The sequence below is a fragment of the Anser cygnoides genome, chromosome Z, assembly GCF_040182565.1.
Source record: "Anser cygnoides isolate HZ-2024a breed goose chromosome Z, Taihu_goose_T2T_genome, whole genome shotgun sequence".
In the NCBI taxonomy this organism is placed as follows: domain Eukaryota; kingdom Metazoa; phylum Chordata; class Aves; order Anseriformes; family Anatidae; genus Anser; species Anser cygnoides.
This window is the reverse complement of record NC_089912.1, coordinates 48,293,354-48,307,555: the sequence shown is the minus strand read 5'-3', so window position 1 is coordinate 48,307,555 and position 14,202 is coordinate 48,293,354. Positions and strand designations below refer to the sequence as shown.

General features: G+C 40.2%; 1 protein-coding gene across 1 annotated transcript in view; it reads right to left on the bottom strand.

Moving 5' to 3' along the window:
* RORB (RAR related orphan receptor B) overlaps window positions 1-14,202 on the bottom strand; it is a 140,488-nt gene that overhangs the window by 25,038 nt on the left and 101,248 nt on the right. The window contains exons 3-4 of the mRNA XM_048073568.2: window positions 9,200-9,341; window positions 6,555-6,956 (exon numbers count right to left, since the gene is read on the bottom strand). Coding sequence (XP_047929525.1) covers window positions 6,555-6,956; window positions 9,200-9,341 — 544 coding nt within the window. The remainder of the gene's footprint in view (window positions 1-6,554; window positions 6,957-9,199; window positions 9,342-14,202) is intronic.

Genomic DNA, 14,202 nt, shown 5'->3' with positions numbered 1-14,202 from the left:
ATTTTTCCAACAATTCTGATAAATTTTATGGCAATTTTATTGGCCAAATTTATTTCTAAATGTTTAAAAATAAGAATCTGCAATTATATATATATATATAACTATAACTATTTTCATTTTAACATCAGCTCAGCTAGAATGTTTCTGCATCATAATACTCTAATTTATTCCTCCACTCTTCTGTCCATTTTAGATGAAGTGGAAATGTTTCCTAGCTGAGCTAAGCTGTCAAATTAGTTTTGAATCTTGCCATTGCCCATTTTCTTCTTTAATGTACAAGAAGGGGAAGAGATTACTTAATTACCTTAAAAATTAACAGAAGAGGGGGTTCTAAGCTTTGTTACATTAACTGAAATGAGCACAACACTGAAATATTAATTTATTCTGATTGTTACCTTTAAATAGGTAATGATGGTTAGAAATAGTGCCCTAAGGGTATCTGCATGGAAATGCTCATGCTGCACATTTTTAATTGCTCACTAGATGGCAACATTGCTCTGCTGAAATACAGCTGTAAGGCTGTACACGTCTGCACACATCTGCCCTGAAAAATTTGGCTACCACCTTGGTAGAAGAGATATTAAAACATGGCTTAGAAAAAGAGGTGAAGAAACATTACACAGGACTACAGTTACACAGCCATCATTTTTGTTTTACTATGTAGTGGTCCACAGGCTTGAAAAGAAGCTACAGACAAAAGAGAACTTCAGCACAGCTGTTGTTAATGTCACCTTAGGTATGGGCTTTAATTTAGAGAGTTTATTGCTTTTTGAATCATCTGATCCATACAATAACCTTTGAAATAACATCTAATTGATGAATATATGTTCTGTAGACAGTCCATTAATTTTTGATTTGGCACAGAGAGCAAGACTTGGAGATACAGATAAGGGAGTTAAAGAATTAACAACAACAAAAAAGAAAGAAAGAAAGAAACAAACAAACAAAACCAAACAAAACCAACTCCTATCACCTTTGGAAAAGTACTTTTGCAACCATCAAAAACAAGTCACAGCATACTTTCTAAGAGATCAGTCCGATGATGGTTTGCACATTTCATATGCAGCATACAGTGGTAAGGACATTCATGAATAATATAGGCATGGGGGAATAAACTAATTTCTTCTAAAGTTAATGTAAGAATTTATACTGAAAGGAAAAATGTGTGGGACCAGTTTTCAAATACATTCTCACCAGAGGAGCTGAGAATGTTTCCAAGTGAATGTGTTCTCTCAAAGCAGGACACTGAATGAACTTTATGTAAAGCTCCAGCTTGTTTGATATTGCAGCAATGGAAAACATTGAATGATCATACAGTATATAAGGTTGTGTACTGTAGATCCTGAGAAGAATGTATGAAACCAGCTAAATTAAGGCTTACATATGCAGAGTGTTATTTGCAATTACCAGGGAGGCTTTTCTTTTACATACCTATCTTGAACCAGCTTTTACAACATTTTGCATGTTTTGCTTTACTGAAGTTTTCTAGTCAATGGGTCAGGAATGCTGTGTGTTAAGTGGGATTTGGTGAGTAGGAGAGGTGATGCCTCCTCCAGTTTTCACCACACAGCTGCTATAGTGAGCTACTGACCATGCTAAGATACAAACAGAGCAGTGTTGGATGGACTGGGGATAAAGAAGATGAAGCTTGAGCCTACAGACATTACTTACTATTTAACTTCAGTTTTTGTAGAATTCTGATCTGTCCAAGACATTGGGTACCTTTAAATACAACTGACATTGAAGAAATGCCATGCAAATATACACAAGCAACACTTTTTTTTTCTTTTTTTTTTCTGTAATTACAAGAGCTCTGGTTATGTGACCTCTTGTACTCTCTGACACCTTATCAACTACCTAAATACACACAAATATAGGGCACACTTCAGTTTGACCATAAGTGAACCTTTAACCAAGCTGTTTTCTCCACAAAAGTGATGACTAATATTTTTATTTTTTTTTTACTCGGCTTTAAGAAAGCATAGGCTGGTAGTTTCATCTGTGATCAAGGCAAGGAAACCTTTCCATTAACTTCTACAGACCAAGACCTGAACCACACATTTTGTGAGGAGAATGCAATGCTCAATTTTGTAACAGGTAATGTTATGCATATACATTGAAACAAGATGGTCTTTAATTTGACCAAGTCTAAAAATAAGCCTTTAATACCTGTTAATTTAAAATCACACTTGGGAACAAGCTTTACCATTTTTCTGTGGAGCTGCAAGGGTCAGGAAACAGAGCTGCCTTTTCCCTTAAAGAGTTCCCACGCACAGGCTGACCTCTGCCTCTCTCTCTCCGTGAGGAGAAGGACGTTCTATGCACAACAAAATACTTGCTTTCAACACAGAGGCAGATTGGACCTGAGTTTGAGCTTCTAGCACAACAGGAGGAAATTCTGCCTTCCCAGACCTACAGATATAAGGGAGACACAGTACCATGCACCCCCGGGACATGGGTGCCCCCCCATACTGGCAGCTTTGCCTGGCTGGCGGGACACACCTGGCTTGTGCTGCCAGTGGGCAGCAGGACAAGTAGAGAAAGAACATGCTCAATTCATCCAGTGGCTGAATACTTCCTTTGTCCTCTGCCCACCTTGGCTACAAATCCAGCTCACGGCTCCAACAAGATGCCTTGAGTCATGGATGAAAATACCTGTCTTAAAAGTAAAAGGAAATAGCCTAGAAATTCAAGTGATGTCAAGATGAAGCTCTGCTCCTTTCTGATTATTTACCAGCTTCAGATTGATTTCTTGGTGTTTTGAATTTCTTTTTGAATCAGGAACTGGAATACTGACCGGAGCAGAGCCTAAGGCACTCTTCTGCCTAATGGGGAACTACCTGTTTTAATCAAGCTATTCTTCATCATAGGCTCTGGCAGTTACATGAGAAATATTTTTCTGTATTTGAAAGACTACTCTTTCTTATACTCAGCATTCTCATCATGATCAGATAAGGTGCAGTTGTACCCTGGAATATTCAACCTATTTGGAGGAATATAATAGTTCTAAATACCTCTGAAGAAGCCCTATATAACTTCAATTTGTCATCATGTCTTTCTCCTACACTTATTTCCTGGTACAGTATTTAGAGATACTAGTAAGCATGTAATGCAGGATGAGCTATATTTTGCTTGCTATGACATTCTAATATTATGTTTTAAAGTATCTGCTGTGCAAAACTTTTGAATCTCAAAACTGTTAAGATGAACAGTTTCCACTTCCACTATTAAGTGTACAACAGATCAAGGTATGTTCAGAAAAAATAGAACTTTTACATTTAAATTAAAGCATATAAGAGTTAAAGATCAAAGCACGCCTGATAATTTTGATTTGTGGGTAAAAAATAAAATGTGAAGAAAATAAAGTATATGTTATATAAATTATTTGGTACAGTAACATAGAAAACATTATTTCTATATCTGAGTCAAAATGAAGAATTCTTGTTTAATTTTTGAGAGAATCTTACTGTTTGGTAGTGAGCAAAAGGTAAATACTAAAGTACTTTATGCAGTTGCAACAAATTGTTTAGTCAGGTGCAGCAGGGGCCATTGTTAGAACTTGTTTAACAAGCATTTAACATTTTTATTAATAAACGGGAAGAGAGGGTTCACAGCATGTTAATTAAATGAGTAGATAATTCTAAACTGAGAGAAGTCACAAATCATCAATGACGACTGAGACCTAATGTAGCAGGATTGAAAAGGACAGAAAAATAGGAAAGAGAAAACAAGATTCAAGCTTAGAAATGTGCAGTCAGAGGTGTCTTAATAAGAAATGTCCTATACAGGAAAAAGGTAAGTGAGAAACAACCAAAGCAATAGCACTGAAGTAGTAAGCAGGATATTGGTTATAATATGATGCTATGATTATAATATGTAGTGCTATGATTCTGGGCTGCCTGAGAATAAGTCTTGTTGTGAAAAGCTTACACCAACTTTAAGGAACTCAAGGATGGAAGGATTCTCACACATTTGTTTATGAGAAGGGTTGCATTCGGACAAGATCATGTGTCTTGTCTGCACCTTGTCAAGATCTGTCTTTCAAGACAAGGCAAGTGTGCTGGTGCTTAAACAAATACACTTTTGAAGAATATGAACACCAGAAAAACATAAAGAATGGAAATCTGAATCTGGTATAAAATCTTCAGTGAGGAAAAGAACTAAAATGACCTGGATACTTAAAACAGCAGTTTGGAGTATCACTAGGCAGGGTAGCATAAAGAAAGTCCTATCAAGCACAAAAATCAATGCAGTATAGTTTTTCTCTCTCTTATATTCTCTATTCACCTACCAGTTAAGGTCATAACTTCTACTTAACATGACTTGAATTTATTCCTAAGTCTCACCAGACTGAGTAAGAGAGAGTGAAATTTAATCATATTTTAATATGAAATCAATGCATCCCACTGCTTAGAGTTTTCCTGCTTTCACTGCTAGACTGTGGCTATATAGACACTCACAATCTGCTGCAGCATTAAGAGCTGTTTTCTGATTATTTTTAAACCCTGAAAATGTCTTTCATCTGTGCTTAAATCCCGATACTTTATGGTACCTCTCTTCCATTTTTTTTTTTTTTCAGTTGTATAAGTTACCAGTTATACTGCATTATCTCTCAGTAACACCGTTACCTCTCTGCTGCAGGTGCCACAAATGACATAAAAAGCAGAACTTGGGTAAAATTCTAGTAATTTAGGAGCCTCAGTTCCAATTTCAAATAGAAAAGAGGCAATTCCAACACCTGACTTTTGTTGTCAGCTCAGAGACAGGCCCTTAGCTGTGTCTTTCTCTCCGCAGTCGTGGGTTTCCCCCTTTCTCTGCTCAGGAAAGGGAATACTGGTCTGATGGTATGGAGGATGAAAGAGTGGGAAACAGTGTGGGATTTAGGGCAGTAAAGTACAGGGATAGGAGAACAAAAAGCTGGGCGAGAATCCAAAAGTGATGCATTATTTTTTAGTGATCCTGCAAGAGATAGAAGTTAAACACTTTTCTAAAGCTCTGTAAGTCAAAAGATCCCATTGATTTTGGTGGAATCCTTTAGCTGTTATGGATATAGGACCATGGCCATATTCTCCATGTTGATTTTGGTGGAATCCTTTAGCTGTTATGGATATAGTCCCATGGCCATATTCTCTGTGTTGGGCTCACTTCTGTAACTGAGCATATAAGCACTAATTTGATTAATGTACTATCAGAACTTCAGAACTGCAATACTTCTTGTACCTCCTCTGAACATCTCTGGGAACATTTCCCTTTGGTACAGGGTGCTGTAGAGAAACAGGTCTTAGGATTGTTTAAATTGTCTCTCAGCTGGTTCCTTGTACTACTAACCACTGTTCTAGTACTGAGCTTTGAAGAATTCACTCTTAAGTAATATTCATAAGTCCTCAAAACCAAGCAGGAGGATGTAGAAAATGTTCCTCAGTAATCCTCCATACTGCTGCACCGTAGGTGTAGGTCTTCACTGGACAGCCTAGACCAAACATGATGGAGGGAAATGACAACGGGCATAGGGACAAACCACAACTCCAGGGCAATCTGTAGGTCTGACTACATGCATATATTTATACATCTTAGCATACACCCATGAGGAAGAAGACCAGACCAGAGCTCTAGTTGGTGTTTACGGTGTGGTATTAAATCATTCGTTATAGGTTTTTTTTGAACTTTTTATTTTATTTTATTTTATTTTAAATTCCAATTAGAGAAACATTATCCTTTGATTATATCCTCAGCCACAACTGAATCATCATATTTCACTTGTTAAGGTGGGAAGTACCCAATTAGGATGCTGATCTTCTTTCATTATATATGTCAGAGGCAGTACCATCAGTTGAGTTGGGGAGATAGGACTAGAGGTGTTAGATGAACAGAAATCCCTTACAGAAGAATCACCTGTTGCCACTGTCTCATCTGACAGTGAGGTCTCTATGCTACTTTTCAAAGAAGAAATGAAGGGAAGGGTGCTTCTCCAAGGAATTCAGGCAGGGGTGTTTACACAACTACCTTCACCTCTGTTGAGCTTGTGAACCTCATGAGATAGGTAAACTTGTTCTGCATGTACATCCACACACCAGGAGCTGGTGCTTTTTGACTATGAATACCCTAGAATTAGCTGCCATGGGGATTCTGGGTGTTGACAAGAATATGGCTGGCTAGCTGAAGAGATCATTTAAGCCTTCTAGTAATGAGCTCATTTGAAGCAAGTGCCACACTACTAATTATCACTTGGTTCTGATTGATTCATCACCTGCTTTGGTGCTCCTATTTCACACACAGAAGATAAACTGCTTGGTTTAAGAGACTGAATAATTCACAGAGTTTGTTTAAAATAGAATCGTGTCAACTACTGCTAGGCTGATTTTCTTTCATTTAGTTCTTGTATATGTGTGCAAATATATGTGCATATGAACAAGTAATTACTGTAGAACCATGCATGGAATGCATGGAATACATGGAACCATACATGGAATGCCTATAAAATATTTTAATAAAGACAATATTGTAATCTGGTTTATATTTATCCATTACACAAAAGAGATAATAATTTTCCTTACCTATTTCACTCATGGATATCCCCGGAGCTAACTGCCCATTGTTGAATGAGCTGTAGGTAAACAAGTTTGGTACAGAGGTAAGGTCATAGATAGGTTCCTGCTTTATCTGTTTGATTCCAGTCATGTCTAACCCAGACTGATCTGGAGAAGGCTGGGCAGAATCCACATTGTAATAACCCTCAGACTTTGGCAGGTCGATGACGTGCCCATTTGAGTAGGTGCTGCCTGTTTCATTATTCAGGTTGCTCAAGCCATTGCTGATGCTGTTGCTGTAAACCCTGGCAAGGGCTTCTGCCTCACCACTCTGCTGCTGCCGCTGTTCCTGCAATCGCTGCTGGTGTTTCTGCACTTCAGCATACAAGCTATCCCTCTGCTTTTTGGACATTCTTCCAAATTTCACAGCTGAAAAATAAAGCGTAATGCAAATCATTCATCTTTCTTTTTTTTTTTCTTTTTTTTTTTTTTTCTGTATGATAAATAAGATCCTTTTGTTATGATACATCCAGCAGAATTTATCAAAGAACAGATAGGAGGACATTCCTCCGGAAATATTTGTTTTTACACTTTATGATGTGTATTTTCCAATGCTGAGTATTTCCAGTCCATGTGTAATGGAGATCAGTTCAGAATCATCACACTTAGCAGGAGAAGATGGGCTTGTCTCGCATTTTTGCTACCTCATAGTTCAGTTATAGTCCTAAAGAAGATTCTGAGCCTACATATGTGGGTGAGAGATCTTCTAGTAGGAAGAACAACAGAAAAAGAAGGGAAAAATATAAGAAGGATGTGCCAGAAAATTGAGGGGGTGGTAGCTCCTTCAATTTATTTGCACTTTACTTTGAGAGTTTGTTTTTCTTGTCATGAGCTCCAGCTTACTTGCAGCCCTCCGCAAAGTCTGCAAGCCACTTCACATGGACACACACAGGCTGTCCCTTGAACTGGCCCACAGCGCTATGCACTTTCTTACAGATGATGTACAATGGCTGGATTTTGAAAAATACAACTCTGTATTTTCTTCAAATTTAGAGCCTCAGTAATAAAAACAAACACCCACCGTTTATTCTCATTATATATTCATTAATTGGATTCTCCAGCTGCTGTCAATTAGTATCCTGCCTCCGCATGATAAAAATGAATCTGTTACATGGCTGAGAGGTAAAATTCACATTCAATTTCTCTGCTAAAAAAATCCATACAGGTTATTTTAAACTTGCAAGATTTCTCAATATTATTAAGTATAAACACCCTCACATCAACAATGAGAGAAGAAAGTGATGCTGTCAGAAGAATTCCTTTCTTTATCTGTATGCAGTGTTCCCTGAATTATAAGGTGGGAAGACAAGATTGTCAGTCATGCTAAAATACTCGTGTGATCCCTCAAATACTTGGGAAACACTACTTTTCACAGGAAAGTATGTGCTGTTAAACTCATGAAATTTTGCTGCTTTAATTTCCTCCAGGAGGAAGTGGGAGTTGAATTGTCAGAGTAAATGGCATTCTAGGACCAAAAGGACTCCATGAGATAGCAATGTATCTCCCAGACTGGTGGAACAGGTAAGCAAGTTTTTTCAGTGAGACATAAAATATACTGAAGTAGGAAAACACTTATCACAAATTTTAAACAAGTTTATAAACTCTGGGCCATCTAAAGAAATAGCTCTTTATGTAACTTCTTCATCAGTGACTTAATTTCAAATGACAGATTTTATGTAAATTGTTTAAGACGGAAAACTGCTGGCAGGAAACTTAATTAATATAACCTGTCTTCAAAACCAGAATGTTTTCTTACCATACTTCCTGACCATCTCAAATGTGGCTGTGAGCCGGACTGTCCTTGCATTAGCAGTGGTGGCTGGGGCAGGTCTGTTGGGGGCAGCTTTGCTCAAGCCTCCCACCAGACCTGCAACATGAACTGCCTACAGCTTAAAAGGTGAATCAGAGCTCTGCATGGACCAAAGGATCCTGCCTGTGGATAAACTGTGGAGCCTCCCACTGGTTTGATGTCCATTTTCAATGCTAAATAAACATTTCTTATATAGACCCAGACACGGACAGGAGGTAATACACAAGTGAAATAAATGCCTTCCCCCCCCCCCCCCCTTTTTTTTTTAATTGAGAAATGCCAGGTCAAGTGCTCTGAATAAAATCAGTTTGAAACCTTTAACCTCAACATTATCTTTTTTTTTTTTTTTTTTTTTTTTTTTTTTTTTTACTGCCTATTTACTGTTAAACATCTTTAGAGATCTCAGGGAAAGGGATGCTTTCTTACATCAATATTTAATGTTATTAATATAAGAAATTATATAAACTAGAATATAAATCCACCTCTCAAGAGAGGACCCTTTTGTGCTTTTGATCAGAACAGCACATTTTCTCCCAACTCTTAATGCTTCCAAACTAACATTGCTCTCCATTTTGTGATTCCAACCCATACCCCCACTCCACTACGCCCCCCCCCCCCCCCCCCCCCCCGAAGATAACCTCCTTTGTTAACTGGCAAAGATCTATGTCTCACAGTGCATGCATTACAAACCAAGGAGCTTCTCTTCTCTCTTTTTCTAGAAATCTACAGGGAGTTTAAGCAAGTCAGCAGCGAAGAAGAGTTTCAAAGGGTTTAGGCATGAAGCAGGAATCTGACTCCTTACCATCTCTAGACATTCCCAGGGCAAGACATTTTTGCAGTCGGCAGTGTTGGCAACGATTTCTGTTGGTTCTGTCAATTAAACAGTTTCTCTGCCTTGGGCAGGAGTAGGAGGCATTGTTCTGCTGACTCCTCCGAAAGAATCCCTAGGGGCAATGAGGAAGAAAAACAGAGTATTACCATGTGAGTATATGTGCACACACTCACACACACACTCACAGCCATGCAAATTCTTATTTAGCACAATGTTATTTATGCTATGGCTTTGCTGATGAACTAAACTTGTACAGTGGAATTAAAGAACATTCGCTCCCAATAAAGAGAATTTTTCTTTGTAGAAGAATATTAAATAATATAATTCCACTTTGCTAAAAGACAAAAAGTGGAGAGTTACAGAATACACTCCTATTGTGTAATAACTACGAAGTATCATCTAGTGCTTGTTCCTTACAGAAGAAAAGATTGTCGGAATTTGTAAACAGATAACCTAAAAGTACATATTCTGACTATTTTCTTTCTTTAATGAAAGATACTGGTAATATCCGGCACTGGCTATATGTAGCATTAGAAGCTGAAAAGTCTGCTGTTTAATTTAACCTGGCAAATGTTGATCTGATCTGGAGAGACCATACACTTCAGGAGTGAAAAGTAATTCAAATTCAAGCATCACAAAAGCACTAGGATTTAATGACTGTATCAAGTAAACCTGATACACAAAGGAGAAAGCAACACCTTTAGAGACTACTACAATGAGAAAGTAAAGACATTTCCCATATCAATGCAATATAACTATCCATTTTATCTATTAAAATTTTTGTAGTTATTCTATCTTCTAGAAGGTTTGGCTGGCCTGTTGCTGGACTATTTGGCAAAGTATCAAAGGGCTAGAACTAATACTTAAAGCCTTATGAGCTCTGAAGTGCTACAATCACGACCAAGAGGTACTATTACTGTAAAAATGACTTGAAATGGAAGAGTTAGTTGACAAAATAAATGAAACCAGGAGATGAAAAAGAGAGAGGGAGAAAACATTTTACAACATTCTTTTATTTCCTGTAAAATAACGGACAGGAGGAACAATGAATCTAGAGACAGAAAGAGAAACGAAGAAAAGAAGTTAATTGGCAAACTTAACAGCTGTAAAAACAAGTAACTGCATGGCTTTGTGCTGGGAAAGGTGAAGGATAGTCTAACAACTGCAGGAAACCACAAAGAGAATGTATCATTGCTGCAGTTACACTAGTTACCAGACGTGACACAAAAGTGGTTGCGCTTTTCTGGGTTGGTTTGTAAACAGCTCTCAGTGGAGTCAGAAAGCAAGAGCTGACTGCACTCATTAGGCAAAACCAGTGTTATCTCCATGCAGACTGATAATGATAAAGTATGGAATCTGTAACTGCTGTGGTTTCTGTGAGTGTGAGAGTGGGGAAGCAAAAGGGTGAAGCTGTAACAGGGCTCAATTTGCTTGCCAGGGGTAGAAAACAAACTCTCACTCAAGTCCTTGCAAACCAAATTAGGGTGGCACAAGGTGTCAGCAACAATGGGCTATAGGCATGATATCCCACTAAGGAGACAGAAGTGCTAGTTCCTAATGTTGAGCATAAAGAGACTCTGTTTGGCCTGAGCTGGTTTTATCAGTGATTATATTATATCTAAAAATTAAATTAAGTTTTACGATTTGTACTGCTAAGAGCATGAACATCCCATAGGGCAGCTCTCAGAAAAATTCTGCTAGGGACTTGCCTGATACTGGCTGACCAAAACTTTCTTCTTGCTGCGGAGGTGAGCTTAATATAACACTAGATGGATGATAATTGCAGGTAATTCTTACCTACTTTTTGAACTTTACAGCCAATTTGTTTGTTACATGAGGAGCATTTTCTGGTTTAGATTTTAGTGGCTCTTATGTGGATATGGATTTGAGAGAACAAATGAATTAAAAGATGTTAAAAATACCACACACACACAACGATCTAGCACCAACATGTCTTATCCTGTAGTGCTGTTTTTACCCATTGTCTGATCCCCTCTCACAAGATTTTTTTTTTTTTTTTCCCCTCCCATTAAGGTTGATCCCCTCTCACAAAAACTTGTTTGTTCCTTTTCTGCCCCTCTTAGGAAAAAATCAAGGGTTACATAATGAAGTTAATCTACAGCAGGTAATTTATTTCTCCAAGGAGACTTTTGTCATTTGTTCTTCATGAAAAAGATCTCAGTGTTTTCTTCAAAGTGGAGAGAAACCTCTCATTTCATGTTTAGGGGATCTTTATATAATATTGGCTATATTTGCTGAGAATAATGACGTTTTGGGGAAGCAGGACACAAATCATTACTGAGGCCATAAGAACTTTAAGATAGGTTTCCCAGTGTTCCTAGCACTGACAACAAGTCTTTCTGCATCTGAAAGAGTTCATTTTATCCATTACTGACAGTCAGTCTGAGAAGGGGAATGGTCATGCAAACTGCACTCTAAATCATGACAGATTATAACAGAAGTAGCAAACACTTTGCGCCAGGGGCCAGCAGAGAAGATGAGAAGAGAGCTTTCATAAAAAAAAGTTCTGTTTTGTTTGTTTGTTTAGTTTTTTTCTTTTCTTTTTTTTTCTTTTTTTCTTTTTTTTTCTTTTTCTTTTTTTTCTTTTTTTTTTTTTTTTTTTTTCAGGATTTTTGTCTTTCAGAAGAAACCTGTCTTCAGATTTCACACTGACAGTGGTGACAGTGGCAGGAGACACCATTTTCTTCACTGGGCCCAGCATGTTACTCAGTATATGCAGGCGTGTATCATGGAACTGCCTTAAAGTTTATGACACCCCTTAAGCACTTAGGATATGCATTTGCAGTGGCAGAACTAATGCAGACATGCAGTGAAAGGATTTTGTGTCCCCTGGAGTTTGTAGCAATGCCAGCAGCAGCGTAATCCTCCAACAAACACCACATCCTGAAATGTTGTGGCCCTCTGCTGCCTGGCTCAATGCGCACGCATGCTTGTGGATACACTTGGTGAGAGATGTGGTGGTTGGGAGCTGTTTTGTGCAGAGTGACCACGAAATGGTTCAGTTCTCTATTCTTGGCGAATTCAGGAAGGGGACCAGTAAAACCGCTGTCTTGGACTTCTGGAGGGCTGACTTTGAGCTGTTCAGGACACTGGTTGGCAGAGTCCCTTGGGAGGAGGTTCTGAAGGGCAAAGGAGTCCAGGAAGGCTGGGCACTCCTCAAGAAGGAAATCTTAATGGCTCAGGAGCGGTCTGTCCCCACGTGCCCAAAGACGAGCCGACGCGGAACTAGACCGGCCTGGCTGAGCAGAGAGTTGTGGCTCGAGCTTAGGAGAAAAAGGAGGGTTTATAATCTTTGGAAAAGAGGGCGGGCTACTCAGGAGGACTATAAGGATGTTGCGAGGCTGTGCAGGGACAAAATTAGAAAGGCCAAAGCTCATCTGGAGCTCAATCTGGCTACTGCCGTTAAAGATAACAAAAAACGTTTTTACAAATACATCAACGCAAAAAGGAGGACTAAGTAGAATCTCCATCCTTTACTGGATGCGGGGGGAAACTTAGTTACAAAAGATGAGGAAAAGGCTGAGGTGCTCAATGCTTTCTTTGTCTCAGTCTTTAGCGGCAAGACTGGTTGTTCTCTGGATACCCGGTACCCTGAGCTGGTGGAAGGGGATGGGGAGCAGGATGTGGCCCTCGCTATCCATGAGGAAATGGTTGGCGACCTGCTACGACACTTGGATGTACGCAAGTCGATGGGGCCGGATGGGATCCACCCGAGGGTACTGAGCGAACTGGCGGAGGAGCTGGCCAAGCCACTTTCCATTATTTATCAGCAGTCCTGGCTATCAGGGGAGGTTCCAGTCGACTGGCGGCTAGCAAACGTGACGCCCACCTACAAGAAGGGCCGGAGGGTAGACCCGGGGAACTATAGGCCTGTTAGTTTGACCTCAGTGCCAGGGAAGCTCATGGAGCAGATTATCTTGAGTGTCATCACGCGGCACTTGCAGGGCAACCAGGCGATCAAGCCCAGTCAGCATGGGTTTATGAAAGGTAGGTCCTGCTTGACGAACCTGATCTCCTTCTATGACCAAGTGACGTGCTTGGTGGATGAGGGAAGGGCTGTGGATGTGGTCTACCTTGACTTCAGTAAGGCTTTTGACACCGTTTCCCACAACATTCTCCTCGAGAAACTGGCTGCTCGTGGCTTGGACTGGCGTACACTTTGTTGGGTTAAAAACTGGCTGGATGGCCGGGCCCAAAGAGTTGTGGTGAATGGAGCCAAATCCAGTTGGAGGCCGGTTACTAGTGGAGTCCCCCAGGGCTCAGTGCTGGGGCCGGTCCTCTTTAATATCTTTATCGATGACCTGGATGAGGGGATCGAGTGCACCCTCAGTAAGTTTGCAGATGATACCAAGTTAGGTGCGTGTGTCGATCTGCTCGAGGGAAGGAAGGCTCTGCGGGAGGATCTGGATAGGCTGGACTGATGGGCTGAGGACAACTGCATGAAGTTCAACAAGGCCAAGTGCCGGGTCCTGCATCTGGGGTGTAACAACCCCAAGCAGCGCTACAGGCTGGGAGATGAGTGGCTGGAAAGCTGCCTGGCGGAGAAGGACCTGGGAGTACTGGTTGATAGTCGGCTGAATATGAACCAGCAGTGTGCTCAGGTGGCCAAGAAGGCCAACAGCATCCTGGCTTGCATAAGAAACAGTGTGGCCAGCAGGGCTAAGGAAGTGATTGTCCCCCTGTACTCGGCTCTGGTGAGGCCGCACCTTGAGTTCTGTGTTCAGTTTTGGGCCCCTCGCTACAAGAAGGACATGGAGGTGCTCGAGAGAGTCCAGAGAAGGGCAACGAAGCTGGTGAGGGGTCTGGAGATCAAGTCTTACGAGGAGCGGCTGAGGGAGCTGGGGTTGTTTAGCCTGGAGAAGAGGAGGCTCAGGGGCGACCTCATCGCTCTCTATAGGTACCTTAAAGGAGGCTGTAGAGAGGTGGGGGTTGGTCTATTCTCCCATGTGCCT